The 27,755-nt window shown below is 37.8% G+C and overlaps 1 protein-coding gene across 1 annotated transcript in view; it reads right to left on the bottom strand.

Moving 5' to 3' along the window:
* Window positions 1–27,755, bottom strand: part of tcf25 (TCF25 ribosome quality control complex subunit) — a 261,356-nt gene that overhangs the window by 95,449 nt on the left and 138,152 nt on the right. The window contains exons 13-17 of the mRNA XM_084123919.1: window positions 17,256–17,343; window positions 16,942–17,100; window positions 15,415–15,505; window positions 10,259–10,338; window positions 8,166–8,241 (exon numbers count right to left, since the gene is read on the bottom strand). Of these exons, the coding sequence (XP_083980045.1) occupies window positions 8,166–8,241; window positions 10,259–10,338; window positions 15,415–15,505; window positions 16,942–17,100; window positions 17,256–17,343 (494 nt within the window). The remainder of the gene's footprint in view (window positions 1–8,165; window positions 8,242–10,258; window positions 10,339–15,414; window positions 15,506–16,941; window positions 17,101–17,255; window positions 17,344–27,755) is intronic.

Here is a 27,755-nt window from a genome sequence, read left to right as displayed (position 1 = left end):
GTGATTTTTAGTGTATAATGAATGCCAAAGCATATGTGAGTAGACTTCATTAATACGTAGAATGGCCAGCAGAGGGCAGTAGAAGACCACTTATTGGCTCACTTTCACTTTAAACTTCATGATTTTCACCATTTTTCTGTACTAAATCAAACCAGTTTTTCCATTTTAACTCCATAATGCATGTTTACACACACACACACACACACACACACACACACACACAAAGACAAATGTTGTTGTTTTTTCAATGCTATTGGGATATGTCATTATGAAAATATATTTCAATGGTCTATAAACATTTCACAAAGTCTTTGTAAGCTATTAATCAGATGATTCAGAATTTATTCAGAAACCTAAGACTACACACACACATTATGTTGTAGATACAGACATTTGAAATATATAATGTGATCAAACTGTCAATACTAATACTTTAACAGATGGATTTTGACTAAATGTAATTGTAAATGTTAAAATAGTGATTTTATAAAGTCTAAATATGAATTATAGAACAATATGACAACATGACTATTTTAAACAGCAGGGGGCAGTAAAAAACCACTTATTGGCTTAATATGCCATTATATTCATATCATTTTCACCTTTTTAACTGTTATAGAGGCAAATTTTGTCAGATCTGTCTGAAAATTTTCATGCATGTTCAGAGTGATATTTCACATGTTCTGACTTGTTTTTAAGAAGGTTTGAACATTCTTTAAAGAGATATAGGCTTTCAGGGACAATTGGTAAAGGCCACATTTTGAAGTGAACCTATTATAGCAATCCAAATGAAGTAGTTCAACTTTTTCTGACAATTATTGTTCTAGTGAGTCCAGAGAATTGTATTGCACTAGTTTTTAACATTATGATATGAAAATTATATGATCAGAGATGGAAAAGACCATTTACAGCCAATACAGGCAGTTTACCATAGGAAATATATAGTTTTAAAGCCTTTTAACAGTTATAGCGCCAACTATGGTCCGATCTCCATGAAATTTTGCATGCTTGTTAATGATGTTATGTCACATAAGTTCACCAATTTTTGTGAAGTTCTGGGTTTTTATTTAGGATTTATAGGCTTTTTAATGTATTTTGCCACGCCCATTTTATAAATGATCCTATTACAGCCATCCAAATGCAAAAGTTCAACTTTTTTTGGATAATTATTGATCTAGAGAGTCCAGAGAATTGTCCTAGACTGGTCTGGTTCCGATCGGGCGAAAAACCTAGGACTAGTTCGCAAAAGTAGGTTTTTAACATAATTACGAATATTTACTGAATGGTTTGATTGACATTAGTGGTTCTAGAGGCAAAGTTGTTCAGCATGAGCAGATCTATCAAATGATATGCATTTTGTGATGATATGTGTAACACCACGTGATTACAGAGCCATAAAACTCGTTAGCGCCAACTAGTGGCCGATTTCTTTTAAAATTCTTACAGACCTCCAGGGCCATGAGTCGAACATGCCCATCGAGTTTCGTTCCGATCGGCCTCCGTTAACCTTGTCTAATAGGTGCTCAACTTTATTGGCCAATGGCGGCCATGTTTTTTGAGATACACCAATGTCCTCATAGACATACATGGCACCTTGGGCCAAGACACTGCATACCAATTTTCAAGTCAATCGGACTAACGGTCAGGTGGTTATAGCCCTTTTCATGTTTTTTTCATGTTATAGCGCCACCTAGTGTTCAATCGTCGCGATTTTTTTACTGTGACCCCAGACTGAACCCATACACAAATGTACCGAGATTGGTTAATCTATCTCATTTACTTTTTGAGTTATAACCATTTTAGTAAAATAGGCTCCTCCCACAACGTTTATTTTGCGCCCCCTAGCGACCGTGAATCGAAATTTCAACTTTTTTTCGATAATTATTGATCTTCAGACTCCAGAGAACATTTCTGCACTGGTTTGGTTCCGATCGGACGAAAAACCACGGACTAGTTCGCAAAAGTAGATTTTTGACAAAATTCAAAATGGCGGAAAATCTATCATGACGGAAATAAAATCGGAGATATACGTTTTGTTCGTCAGGCGTCCAGCTTTCCAATGATATAAGACACTTGAGGCTGCGACATACGGTCTAGGAGTTATGAGCAGTTTCGCGCTTTTGGTTGCTATAGCGCCACCTATGGGCCAATCGGGGTCATAATCTCTGAACCTCTCCTCGATTTTTGTACTACCATCTGGCAAAGTTTCAATGCTCTAGCCCTTACGGTTTGGGCTGCACGATGCGTTTTACGGCAGAATAATAATAATAATAATAATAATAATAATAATAATAATAATAATTAAAGCTGCAAGCAGCATTTATCGGGGTTCAAGCATTTAAGGCCTTTAAGCACATAAGCATTTAAGACATTAAGATTTATTTAGAAAGCTTTTAACCACTGAAATAATAGATTGAAAAGTCCATTTACAGCCAATACAGGCAATTTACCATAGGAAATATGTGGTTTTAAAGCTTTTTAACAGTTATAGTGCCACCTTTGGTCCGATGTCCATAAAATTTGGCATGCTTGTTAATGATGTTATGTGACATATGCTCACCAATTTTTGTGAAGTTTTGAGTTTTCATTTAGGATTTATAGGCTTTTTAGTGTATTTTGCCACGCCCATTTTATAAATGACCCTATTACAGCCATCCAAATGCAAAAGTTCCACTTTTTTTTGATAATTATTGATCTAGAGAGTCCAGAGAATTGTCCTAGACTGGTTTGGTTCCGATTGGGCAAAAAACCTAGGACTAGTTCGCAAAAGTAGGTTTTTAACATATTCATGAATAATTAATGAACAGTTTGATTGACAGCAATGGTTCTTGAGGCAAAGTTGTTCAGTATGAGGAGATCTATCAACTGATATGCATATTGTGTGGATGTATGCAACACCACGTGATTACAGAGCCGAAAAAACTCGTTAGCGCCAACTAGTGGCCGATTTCTTTCAAAATTCTTACAGACCTCTTGGGCCATGAGTCGAACATGCCCATCGAGTTTCGTTCCGATCAGCCTCCGTTAACCTTGTCTAATAGGTGCTCAAACTTCATTGGCTGATGGCGGCCATGTTTTTTGAGATACGTCAATGTCCTCATAGGCATACATGGCACCTTGGACCAAGACACTGCATACCAATTTTCAAGTCAATCGGACAAACGGTCAGGTGGTTATAGCCCTTTTCATGTTTTTTTCAAGTTATAGCGCCACCTACTGTTCAATCGTCGCGATTTTTTTACTGTGACCTCAAATTGAACTATTACACATGTGTACCGAGTTTGGTGAAGATACCTCATTTATTTCTCGAGTTATAGCCGTTTTAGTAAAATAGGCTCCTCCCACAACGTACGTTTTGGCGCCCCCTAGCGACCGTGAATCGAAATTTCAACTTTTTTTCGATAATTATTGATATTCAGACTCCAGAGAACATTTCTGCACTGGTTTGGTTCCAATCGGACGAAAAACCTAGGACTAGTTCGCAAAAGTAGGTTTTTGAGAAAATTCAAAATGGCGGAAAATTTTCCCAGGCGGAAATGAAATCGGAGATATACGTTTTGACCGTCTTGAGCCAAGGATTACAGTGATATAAGACACTTGATTCTATGACAAACCGTCTAGGAGTTATGGCTGATTTCATACTTTTGCTTGCTATAGCGCCACCTATTGACCAATCGGGGTCATATTTTGATAGGTTCTCCCCAAATTGAGGACTACCATTTGGCTGAGTTTCAAGTCTCCAGCATTTACGGTTTGGGCTGCACGATGCGTTTTAGGGGAAAATAATAATAATAAAAATCTGAGCAATTACAATAGGGTTTCAGCACTTCGTGCTTGAACCCCTAATAATAAAAATCAGTACAATTACAATAGGGTTTCAGCACTTCGTGCTTGAACCCCTAATTAAAGCTGCAAGCAGCATTTATCGGGGTTCAAGCATTTAAGGCCTTTAAACACATAAGCATTTAAGACATTAAGATTTATTTAGAAAGCTTTGAACCACTGAAATAATAGATGGAAAAGTCCATTTACAGCCAATACAGGAAATTTACCATAGGAAATATATGGTTTTCAAAGCTTTTTAACAGTTATAGCGCCACCTATGGTCCGATCTCCAAAAAAATTTCCATGCTTCTTTAGCATGTTATTTCACATATGCCCATCAATTTTTGTGAAGTTCTGAGTTTTTATTTAGGCTTTATAGACGTTTGAGTGTATTTGGACACGCCTATTTTATAAATGATCCTCTTATAGCCAACCAAAAGCAAAATTTTAACTTTTTTTTGATAATTATTGATCTAGAGAGTCCAGAGAATTGTCCTAGACTGGTCTGGTTCCGATCGGGCGAAAAACCAGGGACTAGTTCGCAAAAGTAGGTTTTTAACATATTCATGAATAATTAATAAACTGTTTGATTGACAGCAATGGTTCTAGAGGCAAAGTTGTTCAGCATGAGCAGGTCTATCAAATGATATGCATTTTGTGATGATAAGTGTAACACCACGTGATTACAGAGCCATAAAACTCGTTAGCGCCAACTAGTGGCCGATTTCTTTCAAAATTCTTACAGACCTCTAGGGCCATGAGTCGAACATGCCCACCGAGTTTTGTTCCGATCGGCCTCCGTTAACCTTGTCTAATAGGTGCTCAAACTTCATTGGCCGATGGCGGCCATGTTTTTTGAGATACACCAATGTCCTCATAGATATACATGACAGCTTGGACCAAGACACTGCATACCAATTTTCAAGTCAATCGGACTAACGGTCAGGTGGTTACAGCCTGATTTATGTTTTTTTCATGTTATAGCGCCACCATGTGGCCAATCGCCGCAATCTTTATACTATGACCTCAGATTGACCTCTTAAACAGGTGTACCGAGTTTGGTGAAGATACCTCATTTACTTCTGGAGTTATAGCCATTTTAGTAAAATAGGCACCGCCTTCTTCAAACATTTTGGCGCCCCTTAGTGACCGTCAATCGAAATTTCAACTTTTTTTCGATAATTATTGATATTCTGACTCCAGAGAACATTTCTGCACTGGTTTGGTTCCGATCGGACACAAAACCAGGGACTAGTTCGCAAAAGTAGGTTTTGGACATAATTCAAAATGGCGGAAAATTTGCATACCGGAAATGAAATCCTTGAGGCCTTTTTTGTTCGGCTTGACCCAAGGATTCCAATGATATAAGACACTTGAGTCTGTGACAAACGGTTAATGAGATTTAAGCAAAAATATGATTTTTTTTTGTTTTTTGCACTGTAGCGCCACCTATGGGCCAATCGGGGTCATATTTTGATAACCTCTCCTCGATTTTTGTACTACCATCTGGCAAAGTTTCAAGTCTCTAGCACTTACGGTTTGGGCTGCACGATGCGTTTTACGGCAGAAGAAAAATAATAATAATAATTAAAGCTGCAAGCAGCATTTATCGGGGTTCAAGCATTTAAGGCCTTTAAGCACATAAGCATTTAAGACATTAAGATTTATTTAGAAAGCTTTTAACCACTGAAATAATAGATGGAAAAGTCCATTTACAGCCAATACAGGAAATTTACCATAGGAAATATATGGTTTTCAAAGCTTTTTAACAGTTATAGCGCCACCTATGGTCCGATCTCCATAAAAATTTCCATGCTTCTTTAGCATGTTATTTCACATATGCCCATCAATTTTTGTGAAGTTCTGAGTTTTTATTTAGGCTTTATAGACGTTTGAGTGTATTTGGACACGCCTATTTTATAAATGATCCTCTTCTAGCCAACCAAAAGCAAAATTTTAACTTTTTTTTGATAATTATTGATCTAGAGAGTCCAGAGAATTGTCCTAGACTGGTCTGGTTCCGATCGGGCGAAAAACCAGGGACTAGTTCGCAAAAGTAGGTTTTTAACATATTCGTGAATAATTAATAAACTGTTTGATTGACAGCAATGGTTCTTGAGGCAAAGTTGTTCAGCATGAGCAGATCTATCAAATGATATGCATTTTGTGATGATAAGTGTAACACCACGTGATTACAGAGCCATAAAACTCGTTAGCGCCAACTAGTGGTCGATTTCTTTCAAAATTCTTACAGACCTCTAGGGCCATGAGTCGAACATGCCCACCGAGTTTTGTTCCGATCGGCCTCCGTTAACCTTGTCTAATAGGTGCTCAAACTTCATTGGCCGATGGCGGCCATGTTTTTTGAGATACACCAATGTCCTCATAGACATACATGACACCTTGGACCAAGACACTGCATACCAATTTTCAAGTCAATCGGACTAATGGTCAGGTGGTTATAGCCAGTTTTATGTTTTTTTCATGTTATAGCGCCACCATGTGGCCAATCGCCACGATTTTTTTACTGTGACCTCAGATTGACCTCTTAAATAATTGTACCGAGTTTGGTGAAGATACCTCATTTACTTCTGGAGTTATGGCCGTTTTAGTAAAATAGGCTCCTCCCACAACATACAATTTGGCGCCCCTTAGCGACCGTGAATCGAAATTTCAACTTTTTTTCGATAATTATTGATATTCAAACTCCAGAGAACATTTCTGCACTGGTTTGGTTCCGATCGGGCAAAAAACCTAGGACTAGTTCGCAAAAGTAGGTTTTTGACAAAATTCAAAATGGCGGAAAAATTTGCATACCGGAAATGAAATCGGAGATATACGTTTTGTTTGCCATGAGGTCTTGATTACATTGATATAAGACACTTGAGTCTACGACATACGGTCTAGGAGTTATGAGCAGTTTCGCGCTTTTGGTCGCTGTAGCGCCACCTATGGGCCGATTTGGCTAAGTCCGTGTATCTGAGTAGCGAGCAATACTACTACCATTTGACCAAGTATCACGTCTCTAGGCCTTACGGTTTTGGCTGCACGATGCGTTTTAGGGAAGAATAATAATAATAATAAAGATCAGGGCAATTACAATAGGGTTTCAGCACTTCGTGCTTGAACCCCTAAAAATCAGTACAATTACAATAGGGTTTCAGCACTTCGTGCTTGAACCCCTAATAAAAATCAGCACAATTACAATAGGGTTTCAGCACTTCGTGCTTGAACCCCTAATAAAAATCAGGGCAATTACAATAGGGTTTCAGCACTTCGTGCTTGAACCCCTAATAATAAAAATCAGTACAATTACAATAGGGTTTCAGCACTTCGTGCTTGAACCCCTAATAAACAGTGCTTTTCAGGTTTTTCAGGTAGGTCTAACATTAGTTTTTAGGTACAGAAATTGAATTAAGTAATCAAATGTCAAATAACATTGCATATTTGACTATAAATTAAAAATTAATCCTTATTAAAGTTACAAAAGCTATTCAGGAGCATTGAGTGATTTCCTTGTATTTTGTTTGATTACCATTAAAAACACAGACAGCAGGAATATTAGGCTGCTGTCCCTGCTGCTGTGACAATGCACAGATCCAAAATACTGATACTGTTACAGAAGCTTTGACTCTCGGCTGTATGAGTTCACATAATGCATAACAGACTATGTCTGCTAGGATACTCATCAAGACGGGCATGTTGACATCATTTTTTTGTGAATTTGTCCGTTCAAGCGCAAGACTTGAAAGAGAGATCAACATCTGCGCACTGTCTGAAGTGTACGCGCTTCAGATGAGTGCACAAACACACATCTTCTCACAGCGCGCGCAAGCTCTCTGTGTGAGTGACCATTTTGTTCACATTTTTTGGCTTATCGCTGCTGTAATGTATTATTGGGGGGTCAGCATGTACATCCATCGACAGAAACATACACTAGAGGAACTGTCTGTTTTACCAACAAACCATATTATAGATGCGTCATCAGATTTAAGGTGCCGAACCGTAGGTGGAGAACGGTACGGTTCGATTTTTTACAGAGAACCGTTACACCCCTATCTAGCACTGATCGTAAAAATTCCATCAAAAACCTATTTTTATCCGTCATTTTTATTTTAACGCAACCTCTGGTTCCACTACAGCTTCACAGAAATACGACTACTCTGCCATGTTGCGTCACATGACTCCGGCTCACTAATATTTATACACTTTTGTGACAATATTTTGTGACAATGTGTGACAATGAACACGAGACACCACCTGAATATTCTCTTATATATATTTCTATATTGTAAACAGAAGTAAATTGTGCATGGACATACTGTGGCACATTCACTCACCTGCAGGTTGAAGTTTGGTAGCAGTGAACGGAAAAACAAAGACAATGTGCTTTCATTTGAGGCCCCCATGTTCTGCCTGAAAACAGACACATTTTAACAAATTGTATTAAATATCCCTTTTTTTATTGTTGGTCAAACCTGATATGTTTTATTTACTAGTAAGCAACACTGTTTATGTTAGATTTCAGTTCAGCATTTCATTTTTTTTTTTAAACATTTGCAAAGTTATCATATATCTAGTTTTTGCTTTGTCATTATGTAGTATAGATTGATCTACAGTTCCTTCAGGAATTATTCAGACCCTTTTTCACATCAGTCTTGTGATTAAGAGCCAATAAAAAAAAAAAATTAGTTATTCAAAAAGTTTTCTCTTAAAAAGTAAATGAGTGCAAATGATTTAAGTCTGTCAATTTAAAGGGGTCATATGATTCGATTTCTTGTTTTCCTTTTTCTTTAGTGTGTTAAGCAGCTGTTTGTGCATGTATAAGATCTGCAGCTACAAAGCTCAAAGACTCAAACGCAAAGAGAGATTCTTTGTAAAAGTCACTGCTCAGCCACGCCTTCCTAAAACGCTTAATTCAAACACGCCCCCACAAATCTACGTCAGTCTGTGGGGGCAGAGTTTGATAACACCGCCCAAATGTATACGCAAAGAAAGAAGGCATAACTTTTATTCTCGTTGTATTAGTGTTGCCGCCATGTCATGGAGGCGCTGTGTTTTTCGTTGCGAAAGCCAAACTACTTTATTTGGCCTTCCAAAAGAGGACACAATTAGAAAACAGTGGTTAAGCTTTATTTACAACTGTTCCAGAACAGTACAACCAAAATATTTGACTGTGTGATGTGCATTTTTCGGAGGACTGTTTCCAGAACCTAGGAGAGTACAAGGCCGGCTGTGTACAAAGGCTGATTCTAAAAAGTGGGGCAATTCCATCTTTGCAAGTATAGTCTGGCGCTTCTGACTCACAGACACAGCCTGTAAGTACGTATTCATATTTTAAGAATTTGCTACTAACTATTCAAACACAAGTTTTGAGCAGTATAGAGTAGTGCTTGGATGTTGTTTCTACGATCACATATGCAGACATGGTTTTATGTTAACAGTGTTCTCACCTTACAATATGGTAAGGGGCGTGACATTTCAGTCACACGCTCAAGGTATTCGGGCCAATCACAATACACTGGATCGCTGGCCAATCAGAGCACACCGCACTTTTCAGAACGATGAGCTTTGTAAAAATCTATGCGTATCATAAAGACGGTGCATAGAGGAGCAGCAACAATGTAATGTGTAAAATAATGACTTTTTTTAACCTAAAACCACGTAAACACATTGCATTAAACCAAATACACAAAATAATGTTCTTTTTAGAACCGTCATATGACCCCTTTAAATAAGCTAATTGATGTTATTCAATCGGTCTGTGATTTTTCTAAACCACTACTCCTGATTGGAGGCTTCCATAGACATTTAGTTTATATGTAGGATGACATTTCAGATATGTTTTTAACAGAGCAAGCCAAAATATTTAGTAGTGCATAGATTGTACATTAGTGCTGCTCATTTTTAACTTAACAGTAATATAAACAACATGATTATGTAATATATAATTGAAAAAAATGAAAGAATTTCCAACAAAAATAACTTTTTACTGTGATATAAAATTTCCCATATTGCCTAAAGTACCAATTTTGGTCATACCTCCCATCCATATTCTTCACTTCTTTGTACATATCAAATTAAGCTGTTATTAAAACAGTGGCAGAGAGAGAAAAATAAAACTGTTGGTCATTTATACAGGTGATGAACCCATGCATATTTGCTCATTAAAACACTATTATAAGCCCTATGTCAGGGATAGGCAACTCCGGTCCTGGAGGGCCACTGTCCTGCAGAGTTTAGCTCCAACCCCAATTAAACACACCTGAACAAGGCAATCAGTGTTTTCAGGATTACTAGATAGATACAGGCAGGTGAGTTTTTATCAGGGCTGAAGCTAAACTCTGCAGGACAGTGGCCCTCCAGGACCGGAGTTGCCTATCCCTGCCCTATGTCATGCAAGGCAGAAAACTTGAGGACATCTGGGTGGTACCTTTCTGGTCTGGTGTAAGACAAAATGGAGTCCAAAGGAGGGAGAGGGTCAAAACCCATTCCTGGCTGTGTGGTCACGTCCTGTAAGAAAGAAAGAAAGAAAGAGAGAGAGAGAGAGAGAGAGAGAGAGAGAGAGAGAGAGAGAGAGAGAGAGAGAGAGAGAGGGGGCAGAAAATGGTTATCTAATAGAGAAGTACTACTTATAAACCAACTTAAAATAAAATCAACACAGGAATGTGTGCATGTGTGTTTTAGGACAAGTTGGGTTGGATGTATGGTTGTAACAAGCCGCAGTGTGAACAATTAATTGTGGTCTTATATTTTTTACTAGATTGAATGTAGGGAGTGCATTGTTAGTTGCTCTGTATGCCAAAACAAAAACTCTGAACATGATCTACTGTAAGTGGGAATAAGGAACCCGTGTTTGGAATGCAGCTGAGGATTTATTTGAGAATATTATGAAGGGTGAATATCAGCCTTGTTGTGGTATTCTGGAGGTTATGCTGCCAACCAGTAATAAGTTGCAGTAATAAAGGCGATAAAAGACTGTACGAGCATCTGGGTAGCTTCTTTGGAAATCTATTGAGATTTCCATACTTCCTTAGAAAGAGTGGGATTTTGGTGAGGACCCTTTTGAGGTGAAATCATATTTCATATTTGCATATGTAGGGAAATTACATATGTACTTTTTTTTAAATCACTTTTTAACCAGACTCACAGAACAGCAGACTCATTGTGAAGGTTTTTTCCCCTTACTTGCTAGGTTTCCATCCAACAATTTTCATGTGAATTTTGAATTTGCATAAAATGAAAACTTCCTGACTGCAAATGCATTATAAACAAAATGTCAAAATTTTTATGTAGGTCTTGTGCTATTTTTCTGTAGGTTCGCATCTGGCAAAATGTGCATTTAGGTTATGGAAACGCATTTAGCCAATTAGTAATAAATAAAAAAAAAGAAGATTTGTTTAAGTTTAACCCACAGACCAGTTTTGAGTACAGGCTATCCCAGATATAAACTTATTCTGCATGTATAACATAATAACACTCCAGAACAGTATAACAAATTAAGCAAGGTCTTTAACTGCTCCATGACATAATAAAGGTAGACTCTCTAGGAAATGCCTTTGTCTGCCAGCAGTGAACACAGAATCAAACTCAGGTGAATGTACTTAAAGTGACACCAGCTTAATATCCCTCCTCCTGTTAATTAAACAACAAAGGACAAAGAGAAAATCACTCACTGATCTTGACTGAATAACTTTTGTAACTATTTTTTAACTAATCCATTTTTTTTATAAAAAAGAAAACTATGCAATGTTATTTTGCATTTGATTGCATTTGATTTCTTGAACTTTGTTCAGTTATATTTATTTGTGCTATTGCTAATTTCTTTATTTGTTCTTATAGAACACTATCTCAGTCAGTCCAGTGGTGAAGGGAAGAAAGTAGGAGCCTCAACATAGCAGGACTTTGTCCAGGTCTCACACTTTATTCAGAGTCAGAATAACATCTCCGAAGTTAGTCTTTCTTTGTTTCATCACAGGAGAATTCAAAGCAACTTTCAACAGTACCTTCTTCACTTGAGCATCGCCAGCTCCAGGAAAAATTATCGAAAGAATCATCTAGGAATTCATACAGACGGTTATTCCACGACTAAGTACAATGCAAATATCCACTTAAACCTTTACTAAACATAGGTGTTAAGATAAGATGCACTAAGAATCTCGTTTTCAGGTTTATAACAAGGATGCTTTAAAATGTAATTGTATCCCCTTTTCACTTCTAATCCCTATTAGCAGTTTATTGGAATGTTTCTAAAGCCGATAAATACAATATGTACTACAAAGTGACGTAAATCACTTTGAAATATTTTCACCCAATGTTCTAGTTAAAGGCACAATATGTAACTTTTTTTTTTAGCAAAAATCACTATATCTATGTTATATATTTTTTTTAGTTGTGTACTTACATTATCCCGACTGTTTTCAACAACTTTCAAACCAGGAGAAATTTTAATTTAATTTTTAGACACGGCACGTTTCTTTATTTCCGTTTTGTCGCAGTCAATGGCGTCATATCCGCGTTGTCCCTGGTTTCCGCCTATGGTTTCCGCTCGTACTGCCATGGTAACCAGAGCTATGAGCAGAGCCCTCTGATTAACCAAAGCGACAGACGCAGACAACTGTGGAGTTCGCAATGTCTATTTGCACGCTGTTGTTGTTTCGTTCAAACATTACGGACCATGGCAAGCAGACTTTGGATAAAAAAGGAGAACTAAAACGAGAATCAATATCAGCGCGGTGTTTTCGAGATGCCGAGAGCTCCCATAGACAGTATATAAACGAGAGCTCCACGTCCGAGACTTCGACCGCTCCTACATGTACTTTATTAAACAGGTGAGCACATTTACATAAAACGAATCAATGTTATATAGTTCAACAATGATAAAATGTTAGAATATGATCTGTATGTTATTCTAATGTTGATCTAGCTTACTGCTAGTCTGCAGACAAACTAACACATACATTTCAACACATTTAAATGCAGTTTAGTGTGCTAGTGTAACAGTTAATTTTAGACCAAGTGAAACAGCGCTGCGTTACCTCACAAGTTTAATTTGTCTAATAAACTGACCTGTGAGTTGTAATCCTGCACTTGCGTGTAGTTCGGTAGAATGAAATGTCCATATTCCTTTTATATCCGCGGGACTCGCGTCGCTTGTGGAGCTGATAGCTGTCTCTTAGCAATCCCGAACTGCTTCATATCACAGTCATGATAAAAGCATCGATGTATTCAGTCAACCATAAACATTATTAGATCGGTCGGCTTGACGTTGACGACAACATCCATAATTCTTAGCATGTGTTGCGTCATCAAACTACGCCTTTGTTATTGTAAATAGGCTAGCGACCCCTAGTGGAGAAAAATTCCATACTGTGGCTTTAATGAACATTTTTAATTAAGTGTCATTTATTACTACAGTGATTTAACACATCTGTAATATTGCTGTGGAAAAAGATGTGTTTATTCATGCTAGGGTAGTTTGTCAATGAATTAAGTGAAGAAAAGCCATTTTTCATGCGTGTTACATGTTATAGTCTTTCCTGTGGCCTATTTTGTTTCACATGTGGCCATTTTTCCCCATGGCATCTCTTTTGATGTCGAGGAAGGTCACCAGTTTTCCTGGTAAGCGTCATAGGGGGAACGAAAGTTTATCATGATCTGGGAGACCAGACTTTTCGTACTCCGCTTGGATCTTACGACTCTCAGGTGGATTATTTAATAAATATAATAAATAATTGTGCGTCTGATCTGTCCTAATATAACTAAAAAAGAATATTAAAAAAAAAATTCATGTTATCAAGTCAAAACAGTGACATGTATGCTCAGACATTTATTAGATATCCATCTTTATTTAGTTATTTATTGATTTTATTTTTTTTGTGGGGGGATTTTTGATGTCATTAGTGACATTCACACTGATAAGATGATCACTTCTTGTAACCATGGGAACACTAAAAAAATCAGATCCATCTGTGCAGAATAGCAGAACTAAAGCACAATTCACATAATTACCCAAAACATTGTTTCTCCACAAGTAGTTTTGTGTAGTCACATTAAATTTAACATTTAATTTAATATTCAATAATAATATTGATCTGCCTGCAATGACACCATTATATGAGAACTGAACTGAGCTGGACGATGACATCACGGTTTTCTCCAGAGCGGCTATATATATAAATTAAGTAAATTAATAACTTTTTTACAACAAAAATGAAACATCACTGCACTTACTTAAGCTGGACTGTGACGCTATTTTCTTCTGCAGGGTATATGCAGGAATCATAGAGATGAATTTGCTACATTTTACTACCTTTTTTACCACCTCCACAATATTTTTTACTACCAACACGACATCAAGCAGCAGCCCTTTTGGGGGGGGGGGGGGGGGGGGGGGGTGTCTGTGTGTGTGGGGCACTACTTACTATAAGGTATAAGTGTGACACTGTCACACCCATCATACATATTAGGTACACTAATGTTTAATTGTGATCATTAAGTATTGTCATTGTCAATTATGTTTTTTTTGTAGTGTCGAGTTGAGTTTCAGTTGTCCTTATCTTAACCCTAGCCCTTGAGTTATCCTAACCATAGCCCTTAGCCCTAATAAGGTGAATAATAACCTTGCCACTTTGTCATTGCTATCAACTCCGACTCACTCAGGGCTCGACATTAAGCCTTTTCATGTGCTTGTCCTTTGGACAAGTAAATCTGTCATTCACTTGTCCGAGTAAAAAAGTTGCTTGTCCGGAATTTTTTTGGTGTGTGTGTGTGTGCTGTAAATATAATTTATTCTGAAGAAATATCCTCATCTGTGTTCAATCAGCTCTGATATATTTAAATCTGCATATTGTCATATCTGCACCTTTAAAGGGCTTTAAAGGTGCAGATATGGTGCCACCCCCACCCCCCAAATCTTATTAAATGTATGCTTTATCATTAGTTTTAAATTGTATCAATAGATTAAATTGGAATAGCCTAATAAGATAATATAGGGCTGTTGTTACCCTAGGTATGGCTGATCAAATTAAATAATTTACACTGAAAAATGTATTGTATTATGTATTTTTTTCCCTTCAAAAAATCCACTTGTCCCAGACAAGCGGACAAGCGTTAATGTCGAGCCCGTCAGGTCCTGTTGTTAGCACCGTATATATTTTTAAATTATGCTAGATGAAGTTAAAATATGTAGACACAAATATTAAGCAAAAAAATGGAAACTCATATATTGAGGTGGTGATGAAAAATTTACTACCAGGTCAAATTGCGTTTGTTACCTTTTACTACCTTTCAAGGGCCTTAATTTTGGTAGATTCTTTTTACTACCTTTTACTACTTTTTACTACCGCGCGGACACCCTGTTCTGGAAACAAACTTTGTTGCATTATTTTCCTGTTATCTCTGTAAAGCTGCTTTGAAACAATCTGTATTGTAAAAAGCGCTATATAAATAAATGTGACTTGACGTCGACAAAAAAATTCCTTCCAAATCAACAATGACTCAATTACATGTGGTGTCAAATAGAGTAGGTTTTGATTACTGCATTATTACTGCCACTGTATGAAGGTGTAGCTGAGGTATGTCTCTTACTAGAGGAAGAGTAGCTGTTGCCTCCTTTATCTCAGACATCAGCACATGTCTATGGATGTTCCTGGGAGCACTCTGGTATCTTTGCTTCCTCCTGTCCAGTAAAGACCCACAGAAGAACGTCAACATTCTCATAATCTCTTTCCAATCAAAGATTCTCACACATGCATAAAAAGAGGCACCCAACACAAAAAGTAAGCAAAAAACATACATTTTTACTTTACCTTTTAAATAGCAAATTGTTTTAATAATTTTTAATGCATTTTATGTACACTCATTTTTATCTTTTATTATCATTATAAAGTGGATTTCATCTTTAATCTTGTCATATGAATTATGGAAATAAAACATCTAAAAAATGCTTCTCCTACATTCACTTTCTGTGAAATTGAATGTACATTCACATTCACTTTCTGGACTTTCTGTGAATGTAGCCTTGGCCAGGAGGGGTTGATGTTGTCAGATGGTATACAACGTTCACTGGGTGTTTCAATCCTGAACCATAACATCCGCCAGTTAATGGGTCGGCAGAGGTGGCAAAATCGCTGCTCATCTCCTCCTCCTGGCTCCTTTTTCCTGTTCCTTAGCCAGAAAGAGGCTCTTTCTGTTGCAACTTCCCATACTTCAAACTGTTCTCTTCTATTTTCCTATCATTCAACTGGCTATAAACATTCTCCAGGGAACTGGGTAGGGAATCCTCTACAACCGAACTCATCTGGGAACAGCCATCCTTTTTCCCATCATCGTTGCAAAAGACTCAGGGTATTTGGTGCTCTTTCTTTCAAAGGCTTGGCCCCATCCGTCTTCCCATGAGACCATAAGTTTGATCAGGATGATCTTCACCTTCTCAGACCACCGAACCAGAAATGGCCTTAGTGTTGTATGAACAACCTGGGAGAACCGCAGCCTTCCCCCAGGTCTACATTCATTTCCCATGATTGGGCCTTTTTCCAATGGTGCCATGGTGCCCCTTTCCCCACAAAGCTTGCAGGCTCCCTGGGATGCTAGCTCCACAGCGTTTGATCTTTCCTTCCCCAGGTACCGTACTTCTTCCTAGACCATTGCTCTCCTCTCCTTGGTCTCTGCCTACCCTCATTGTTGGAAATGTGAATGTTTGTGACCCTGTCTGCCTGTACATGACATTCCAATGTCACATAGCTTCAGCATACTTTTAGCTTGTGCAACAGAAGTGTTGGCTGCCCATTTGAGTCTTGATCTTTTAGTAATGCCTGCATATCTGACTTGTAGGCTCTCTATGTCATAATCACTCTACACTTTTAGAATAATAATAATAATAATTATTATTATTATTATTCAGAGTAAAATATGTTAAAGCCAAATGTTAATGGAGCCAGAAAAAGACAGACATTCATGATCATATTTCTCCTGGTCAGCATGACCTTTCATTCTATCAGGATGAAGACAGAAGTGTAATCTGATATTGAGAAGGTAAATTAAGCATCAGCAAATCCACAAACTTTAAAAAAGGCACAAAAACACAACTGGAAAAAAAACTCATTGGTTTCTTACTTGTTTTGGCAATCCTCCACATAAGGGTCGTGTGTGTCGACCCTCTTTAGCACTTTTCTGACATTCTCCTCCAACCAGAGCATCTGTCCGGCCTCTTTCCACAGGCTGTGACAGCGGCCCACATACAGAGACACTAACTCTGAGAGTGCAGGAGGCTGCCTAAAGGGCGCAGTGAAAGTAAATACAATTGCATCACCTTCATACATGCTGCTACGGCTCTGTGTCAATAAGATGACTTTGGATCTGACTACTTTAATAGTCAGATCTAATACTTTAATGAATAAAGAGTGTGTGCAAGAGATAGAATGCATTACCCAGTTTGGATTGAAGGTCCAAAGAATGCATGAGAAGACACTGCAGCATCAGGCTGAACTGTGCATAAGTCCAAAAGGGGCATCAGTGCTGCAAAACAAATTGACACACAACCTTAAAACACACTGAAATATGCAGCCAACAAACCTGAGGGACAATGCCACAAACTGTGTCATCTGACAGTCCTGCATGTTAGGAGCTGTGCCCAGTTGCATAAAGCACCTTAAAGGTATAGTGGAGGATTTTCTTTTTCTGGGTGGATCATCAAGACTATTGGTCCTCCTAGTTGTCAATCATTCTGGTGATATGTTTACGTAAGGCCGTCGTACGTGCTCGTCCCTAGGTAGTTTTCGCTTTCTGCTTTCTAGATTTTCACTTACCGGTGGCGAGTCTGACATAGTGGAAAAAGTGCAAATCTTCTTTTGGAAAGTAGGCTTGTATGAGCCATGCCGACAGCAACTTGTAAACAGAGCGTGCACGAGGAGAACTAGGCTCGTGCATGCTCTCTCGTGCACACGTTTAATAGGCGTTCCCTCTCGGGAGCAGGTAGAGTGTTGCGCATGTGCATTTTTTCAAAAAGTGGAGAGGGCGGTTCTTTTCTAAAATTCGGGAAAATCCTCCACTATACCTTTAAGTGTTATTTTCCCTTAAGAATGTCCTTAGGTTTCCCTTAAACTTAAGGGTGTTGCAAAAAAAGAACCGTTAAGTCTTACGTCAAGTCAAGTCAAGTCAAGTCATCTTCATTTATATAGCGCTTTTAACAATGTAGATTGTTCCAAAGCGGCTTTACAGTGATAATAGGAAATTAAAGTAACAGAGATTGTTTTGGCTTTATAGCAGCTCTAGAATAAAGTTATTGTCCAGCTAAAGTTAGTTTTGATTGATTCACTTCCGCAACGATCATTAGTTATTAACTTAGGGGCCGCTAACACGACACCGTTTTAACAGAAAACTCTTAAGTTCTCTCTGCGCAAACGATAAAAACGCGAACCTGTGAGAACGCTGATGGCATGCACATGCGTATTACGAGTTCAGTCTATAGGTATGCGCGTTTGAATATATGTGCGCAGGCGTGTAGTCCTTCCCTACAAACCAAACCTCAACAAACTACTTGTCTGGCCTTAAAATTTATAATACAGAATTTTTATCGCTTCTGCGTAGCCACGCGAACCGGAATTATCCCAACAACGCTTTATCTGTAGAGAGGTAAAGGGAGGGGAGGGAGGCCTTCACAGGGGAGAGACTAGTTGACACTTCAGAACTGCATTGGTGTCGCGTCCAGGCGCAGGTCCTTCATCAGATCTGGATACGGCCTGGATCCGACGGACATCGGTAAACCTCGGGATAAATAGAGAGACTAATATTAGCGTAGACGCCATTCTTCTTATGATGTAACGAGTACATCAGGATTTATGGGAAGTGTTCTCGGTTCCGGCTGACCTAATCTATGCCGCCTAACATTGAATTATAGAAGTCTATAATGTGTTATGTGTATGCTAGGTCAAAGAGATGTGTTTTTAGACTAGATTTGAACTGACAGAGTGTGTCTGCTTCCCGGACAATGTTAGGAAGACTATTCCAAAGTTTTGGTGCTAAATAGGAAAAGGATCTACCGCCAGCAGTCGATTTTGATATTCTAGGTATTATCAACTGGCCGGTATTTTGAGATCGCAATAGACGTGAAGGACTATAATGCGTTAAGAGCTCGTTCAAGTACTGCGGAGTTAAACCATTTAGTGCTTTGTAAGTAATCAGCAATATTTAAAAAATTATACGATGTTTAATAGGGAGCCAATACAGTGTTGACAGAAGCTGCTGCGTTTTGGACCAGCTGTAATTTGTTTATTAAGCGTGCAGGGCAACCACCCATAAAAGCATTACAATAATCTAGCCTTGATGTCATGAACGCGTGAACTAATTGTTCCGCATTTGTCAATGACAGCATATGACGTAATTTAGATATATTTTTAAGATGGAAAAATGCGGTTTTACAGATACTAGACACGTGACTCTCAAATGAAAGATTGGTATCAAAGAGCACACCCAGGTTCCTAACCGACGACAAAGACTTGACAGAGCAGCCATCAAGTGTTAGACAGTATTCTAGGTTATACTCCAAATCTTTTTATTGGTTTTCAGTGACACTACAGAAAAAGACATCATAAACAGTAGACAGTAAGATATTGTCCATTATTAATCCCTTACATGAGTTCATTAAGGTCTGAATTAATAGAATTTATTAAATTATAAATGACTGAGATTAATTGCCTGTGGTTGGCATTTAAAGCAAGAAAGTGCGATTGGGAAAGTAGGGGAACTGCTTCTGTATGAAGTGTCTGATTTGAAAGAACCGAAATAAGTGATGACTGGGTAGGTTATACTTTTTAGATAAGGAGGTGAAAGAGACAAATACTCCCTCCTCATAGAGGTCACTAATCTTAACCCCCTGGGGTCGGCGGTATCGCCAGCGATACCAGCTCGCTTTTTTTTTTTCAGTTCAAAAGAGATTCATTTTGCTCTGTTGACTTTGATATTACAAACAAGTTTCATACATCAATCGATTCTGTTAAATGTGTATTATATTTGTGTATACTCACAATAAAAACAAAGTGTTGTGCTTTTTGCCAAATAAAGAAAAATAAACACGAAGCGAGTTCTGCCTTCTCTCTGTCAGTGAAGTCCATTCTGAAACGCGTCCGAAAATGAACAATAACTCAGCGAATACTCAGTCAAACAGACATACAGACACACAGGCATGAAGCTTGAATTCTCTTCTTTTAAATGAAGTAATTTATATAAAAAACAAATATTCTCAGTTCATGTAATCTGTAAGAAAAGAGCGAGATGTCAGTCGTTCTCATCTCATCTAATTATTTTTAATGTGACCCCGCCCACGGAGAGCGCGCGCTATTCAAACGCAAATGACTGAGGTAATCCACGCAAACCTGTGAACGCCCCCATATCAGCTCGAGAAAACACAAGTTTATTCAGATCATTACTTGTTTACACCGTCTCGCAGCGCTGTGAGGAATAATAATAATGGAAAATGTACCTCAGAAGTGCGGGTATTTCGAGGAGCAAGGATCCGACTGAGCTGAGGAATACTGTAGTAAGTTTTTTTTCCTTCTCAAGTGAATCGCGTTTCTGTTTGTGAATGACTGAACGGCAGAGATACGCGCTGTTTACCACAGCTCGCAAAAAGACAGTTTAAATTTAAATCGTGTGTGTGAATGAATGATGATGTTTTAGCAAACTGTATTGCTATACTGAGATGAGTAAAAATCGACTGAAATATGTTGAAATAAAATGTAGGCTATTTGTATAAGCAACGTATTAAACTGCAAATTAACATTTATATGCCCTAATATTTCATAAAAACAACGTTACAGTAAGGTGAAATATGAAAGACAACATTTTGTTGACTAGATTTGGGTACAGTTTTTACTGTAGAATATACTGCCACATCAAATAAGCTTTTGTTTAGCAATTTCTGCTCATGTTATATATATATATATATATATATATATATATATATATATATATATATATATATATATATATATATAAATAAATAATACTATTTTTGTCAAAAATAAAGTCATCAACTAAGATGTTAGCTGTTCCAATGTTGGCTATATTCAAACTAATGAATACATATGATAAAATGTAGGCCTATAATCATTTTTTTTACAAAGAAAGAGTACACTTGAAATATTGTTGAAATTGTAATTATTGTTGTAATTGTAACCTTTTTAATAAAATAGCAAAATATATTTACAAGATAGATGTAAGCAAAATCTTAAATGGTCAATATAAGTCTTCTTCTAAATATATCTTTTGTCCTTGCATTGTGGCTCAGTCAGTGTCACACCTGAATGAATGGCTCATTATGCAGAGTGGGTGGGACATTGTATTCTCAGGTGTAAACTACTCCTCCTTCACGCCCCCCTCGCATATTGGCTTTCCAAGCGAAACCTGTTTTACACAATTTAAATCAATGTATTGTTTTATGTGAACGATAAAGCAAGACTATTTTCACATAATTTTAAAGGCCAGAACTCGAAGCGACAACATCCATTAGTCAAAAGTCTTGTGGACACATATTTATTATGAGTTTTGTGGTCTTATTTCAGCAACTTTCATTTTTATTTTTTCCAATAACCACGCATAAACATTATTCTCTTAAAAATACAAACATCTACATACATGATGCTCACATATTATGGCAGCCCTGTTTGTGCTATATAGAGTGAATTTACACCTTTGCCATTATCATGTTTATAAATAACTGAAAAAAGCACAAATGTCAGGGCATGTCAAAACATCCCAAGGGCCCCAAAAACACCTTAGACCCCAGAGGGTTAAAGCAACACTATGGAACTTTTCCTCTTCGGTCGCCCTACAGGTTGGAAGCGGAATTGTCCATTACCGCTGTCGTAAATCATTTAGCCTACCACAGCCTACTGTCGCACGCGCGCCCACTGTTTATCCAGCACCGGCTTTGGAATGAACGATGTCCACAGACAAGGTAGAGTATGATGCATGATTTTATGAAAGTATGATTTATTGCGACATCAGAAACAAAGAAAAACTAAATAATGACTATTGTAGTGCTTGCCGTAAAGCAAGTCAAATTTGTAGTTTTCTTATGCCTCATTAGAACTACAGAAACGCGACCCGATCTGGCAATCTTACATAGTGTGGTTATAGCAGATAAAGGACCGCAAAGCGGAGGCATAAGTGCCTTTCACCCTGTTACGACTTGATGAACCACTGAAACGGTTTTGGAAATATTATTTTAAGGTAAAAAAATGTTACATAGTGTTGCTTTAAGAAGGCCATTAGAAGACCAGAGGCGAAATGCAGGGTCTGAACTAGACGGGGGGAAAAAGTAATTATTGAGGATGGGCATATAAGTGGAGCCTCTATGTAAACTGTAATGTTTCCTAAATTGGACCCAAATTTTAAGGGAGCTGGGGCCTCATTTATAAACGTTGCGTACGCACAAAAGAAGGCGTACACTGCTCTCTACGCAATAATTGGTATTTATAAAAAGCAAACTTGACGGGAAAATGTGCGGTCCTTCACGCAAACTCTGACCCAGGCATACGCACAAAAACGGGTGAAATGAGAAATGGCGACACCGTCGGCAGATGGAAGAAACACGTGAAAGTGTGTGAAACTGTAGACCGTTGTGTAAAAGAAATGGCAATACTGCCTCTCATAAATAACATGAAGACTTCACAAAGCAAGTCTTACAATTAACAGACTACACGAACACCCGTTTAAACGATCAGCAGTGTAAAACAAAAAATCAAACAAAGATTACAACAGAAATGCAAATTAACACATATTTGCAAAAAGAAAAGTGAAATATGTTCTGCAATAATATTGGCATGTTATGCAATTCATCCTCATAACACATCTGTAGCTTTCCCTTTTCCCCCACCCATGGCAGACACACTCTGGCGATGGAGCGCTAGACGCTTTTTTGCATCGACTTTGATGCCCGACCATTTCTTTTTTATTTCGGCCACGGTCCGAGGTTGTGAGGCTTTTGCCACTCAAGTGCCTTTTTGGCATTAGTAATGCCCACACTGTGCCCTCCAAACAACATTTTACTCCTCTTTTCCACCTCGCCAACGATAATTTCTACTTCACATTGAATGAAGTTACGTTTCTTGGTTTTCCTCTCTGTGTTTGCCATAATTTCGCAATTGATGAATATTAACTTGTGGGTGTTTCACGGACTATTTATGGGCAACTATGGGCGTGACATGAAGCCACAAAAGCTGCGCTACATTTAGAATTGATTGTGATTTATTAAGGGAAAACTGCGTAGGATGTGCGTGCGCACGGTTTTATAAATCCGAATATTTCTGTGCGTACGCACGTCCTATGTTTCATCCGTACGCCACTTCTGATGCAAATCCTACGCAAAGTTTTATAAATGAGGCCCCTGGTGACTACTGGATTATCTGAAACTCTGTTTACAACTAAGGGAAGCTGAGAACAGACAACCGAATAGAGAGTGCATTTCATTGATGACGTTTCCGAATGCACCCAGGGAGGACTGTCAGAGTAGATATCTTTATTTCAAAAAAGAAGCTTGTTGATGTTACAGGCCCAGTAATACTGCTGAAAGTTGGGAAGTGCTAGCTTTAGGAAGTTGCAGAATTGATTTCTTAAGGCGAACGGGTTTATTCCCCCATAGAAATGAACGCAAAAGACTGTCGAAGCCAGTAAAGCAAGATTTACTAATACAAATAGGTAAGTGTTGAAAGAGGTACATATATTTGGGTAGAATAACCATTTTGACCAAGTTAATGCGACCTACAAGGGATAAAGGGAGAGAGGCCCACCTACACATATCTAGTTTGGACTTGTCCACAAGCGGTTGAAATTTTTTGACTTCTTAAAGAAGACCCCCAGGTATCTGAAACCATCAGGCGCAATCTTGAAGAGTAAGAGTGATCGTGGAAGTTTTTTAGCTTCAGTTTTAACCAAAAAAACTTTTTTGTAAATTTATCTTGTAGCCAATTAGTTAACTAATTTTTTCTAGGATATCCAAAACTGGGGGTAGAGAGGCAGCAGGGTTTCAGACATATAATAAAAGGTCGTCAGCGTAAAGTGAGAGCTTGTGAACTAAACCATGGCGAGAAATTCCCTCAAAGCCATTGTGGCTGCGGAGCCATATAGCTAAAGGTTCTATGGCTAGATTAAAAATTAAGGGAGAAAGGGGGCATCCCTGTCGTGTCCCACGCTGAAGCGAGAAATAGGGTGATCTTATGCCAATAGTATGTACAGATGCCATAGGAGAGGAGTAAAGAAGTCAGATCCAGGAGATAAAATTAGAATCGAACCCAAACTTTCCCAAAATAAAAAACAAGTAACCCCATTCCACCCTATCGAAGGCCTTCTCAGCATCCAGAGAGACAATAATTTCGGGTAAGTCAGATGGGCGGGAAGAAAGAATGTTGAGAAGCCTTCTAGTGTTAAAAAAAAGACTTCCTGGGGTGAAGTCTGTCTGGTCATGGAAAATTAAACATGGTAATACACGTTCAAGGCGAAAACATAAAACTTTAGCCAGAATTTTAAAATCTACGTTCAGAAGTGATATTGGTCTATAACTACCGTAAGAGATAGAATCTTTATCCTTTTTAAGGAGCAAAGAAATAGAGGCCTTGGATAAAGTAGGAGGAAGGCAGCCCACCTTAAAGGAGTCATTGAAAAGCTTTGCTAAAGTAGGAACTAAAAGGGGATCAAAAGCTTTATAAAACTCAACAGTAAAGCCATCATGATCCTGTGATTGGGTCGCCTAGATTCTTAGCAGTATTCATCAATTGTGGGATATTCAAACAATTTGAGAAGATCTAAATTTGTAGTATTATTGGGAGAGCTTTCTGAAGTGTACAGTCTAGCATAATAGTCTGAGAAAACCAGGTACATTTCAGCCGGTTCCGTTAATAATTCACCTGTTGGGGATCTGATACCAGAAATCCATCTTGAAGTACTAGCCGATCGAGCCTGGTAGGCCAAGAGCTTACCAGCCTTGTCTCCATGCTCAAAAAAATGCTGTCTACATTGCCTGAGCTGTCTCTCTATTAGATCTGTCAACTGAAGGTTGAATTCTGAATGTAATTGAACTCTTTTAGCATAGAGGACAGGCGAAGGGGAAGAGGCATAAGAGACATCTAACTTAGACAGTTTAAACTTAGGAAATTACTAGTCATCCAATTTTTTATATCAGCTATGCACTGTTAATTTTGTGAATTGGTAAGTTTCGTCAGGGCGTGAAGAAATATAGAGCTGATTATCATCAGCATAACAGTGAAAACTAATTACATGCTTCCTAATGATATCTCCCAAGGGTAGCATGTACAGAGTGAACAGCAACGGTCCTAGTACTGAGTGGTACGCCATACTCAACTTGTGATCGATGAGACATCTCTTCATTTACTGCTACAAACTAATAACGGTCAGATAAGTATGATTTAAACCATGCTAATGCAATTCCACTAATACCAACATCATTTTCGAGTCTATTTAAAAGAATGTTGTGGTCAATAGTATCAAATGCAGCACTAAGATCGAGTAACACTAATAGCGAGATACAACCACGATCGGATGATAAGCGCAAATCATTTGTAACTCTAATGAGAGCAGTCTCAGTCCTATGGTATGTCCTGACTGACTGAAAATCCTCACAGATATCATTTCTTTCTAAAAAGGAACATAGTTGTGAGAATACCGCCTTTTCTAGTATCTTTGACAGAAAAGGTAGATTCGGATTCGGCCTGTAATTGACTAATTCTGTATGATCAAGTTGCGTTTTTTTAACAAGCAGTTTAATCATAGCCAGCTTAAAAGTTTTTGGTACGTATCCTAATGACAAAGATGAATTAATGATATTAGGAAGAGGATCTATGACCTCTGGAAGCATCTCTTTCAGTAGCTTAGTCGGTATAGGGTCTAAAATGTTGTCCATTTAGATGAGTTTAGAAAATTCTTCCTCTCCTATAGCAATGAATGAATCGAATTTTTCCTTAGGGAGACTACAATGCACTCCCTGATGCGATACTGTAGTAGACGGTTGCAAAGTTATAATTTTCTCCCTGATATTATCAATCTTATAAGTGAAGAAGTTCATAAAGTCATTAGTGCTGTGCTGCTTGGAAACGTCTGGGCTTGAAGCTTTATTTTTCGTTAGTTTAGCCACTGTTTCAAATAAATACCTAGGGTTTTGTTTATTTTCTTCTAATAGGGTTGAAAAAATAAGCAGATCTAGCAGCTTTTAAGGCCTCTCTGTATGCAATCGAGCTCTCCTTCCATGAAATGCGAAATACCTTTAGTTTTGTTTTCTTCCAGTTTCTTTAATCTTCTTTAAGTGAAACGGAGCAACTGTGTCTAAAGTGCTGGAAAAGAGAGAGTTAAAAGTTTCTGTTGCAATATTGAGTTCTTCTAAGCTATCTGGGATGCTGAGATGATGAAACTGATCAGGAAGATTATTAATAAAGCAATCTTTAGTGGCAGAAGTGATAGGTCTAACATATTTGTAACGGAGTCGGTTTTGCAGCCTTGGCTAAATGAAGTTTACACAAGGCTAGATAATGATCTGAGATGTCATAGCTCTGCTGCAGAATTTCAACAGCATCAATATTGATTCCGTGTGATAATAATAGATCTAGAATATGATTACGACAATGAGTAGGTCCTGACACATGTTGTCAAACTCCAATAGAGTTAAGAATGTCTTTAAATGCCAATCCCAATGCATCTTTTTCGTTATCATGTATATTAAAATCACCAACAATTAGGACAGCCAGTACTTACTCTGATAGAAAATCAACAAATTCTTTGATAAAGTCTGTATGGTGCCCTGGTGGCCTGTATTCAGTAGCCAGTACAAATCTCAAACGTGGTTTATCATTTACACTATATATTGTTACATTAAGCACCAACACTTCAAAATAATTATATTTGAAACTAGACTTCTTAGTAATTTTGAAAATATTACTATAAATTACAGCAACATGTTTGTAGGTTCAAACAGGAGGTTCATGTTTATAACCGTAGTCTTGTGGGGTGGACTTTTAAAGTCCTGTTTTAAAGTTATGTAATCGTTTGGTTTTAGCCAGGTTTCTGTCAAACACAGCACATCTAGGTAATAGTCTGTAATCATATCATTAACAATAAGTGCTTTTGAAGTAAGGGAACGAATATTCAGCAACCCAAGTTTTATCATTTGCTCAGCTGTATTATATCTGTTTTTTATTTGTCGAATTTTTTTTATTTATTTGTATTTTTATTAGTTTTATTTATTTGTAATTTGTCATCAATTACATTTTTACCCTTAGATGGGTTTGGAAGTTTTTTGTATTTCTTAATTCGGGGAACAGACAGTCTCTATATGATAATATCTAGGTGAAAGAGGCTCTATGTGATGGGATTTATCTGACCTTGGTGAAGTGAGCGTATGTACATCCCTATATGCATGTGTGATTAGTTTTTGCTTTATAATAGAGGTATGGCTTTCTAATGTGTAGTCTTGAATCAAAAGTGTTTTAGTTTAAGAATGTTCACCAACATTCTCTTGCAACCTGACCTCCCCCCTTTGTTAGGTGGATAAGATTTTATGGCCCTAACGGAATGTCAGCAAGCTGAGAATCTCACTGAGATTCTGGGAGAGGAGTAGGAATAAAGTGTTAATCATACATATTCTATATGTATAACCACTGAAGAAATATGTAAACCTGAATGTAATTTCCCTTTTTCATGATTGTTCTTCTATGTGATGTGGCTTTGTATTCTTGTAAACCCTAATGGAATAATGTTTCAGAGGTGCACACTATGGTGAAATCATCGGTGTGTCATGTTGGTCTTTTTAAAGTCCAATCTTCATTCCCATTTGTCAATGTACATCACATTTTGGGTTAATCTTATTCCTAGGTTGTTAGTTGAATTTTTAATGCTTATTTTACAAAATAAGAGTGTATTTCTAT

The sequence above is a fragment of the Abramis brama genome (assembly GCF_963993115.1).
Source record: "Abramis brama genome assembly, chromosome: 9".
Lineage (NCBI taxonomy): Eukaryota > Metazoa > Chordata > Actinopteri > Cypriniformes > Leuciscidae > Abramis > Abramis brama.
Note: the sequence above shows the minus strand (reverse complement) of the source record. Positions and strands in the feature narration are given on the sequence as shown.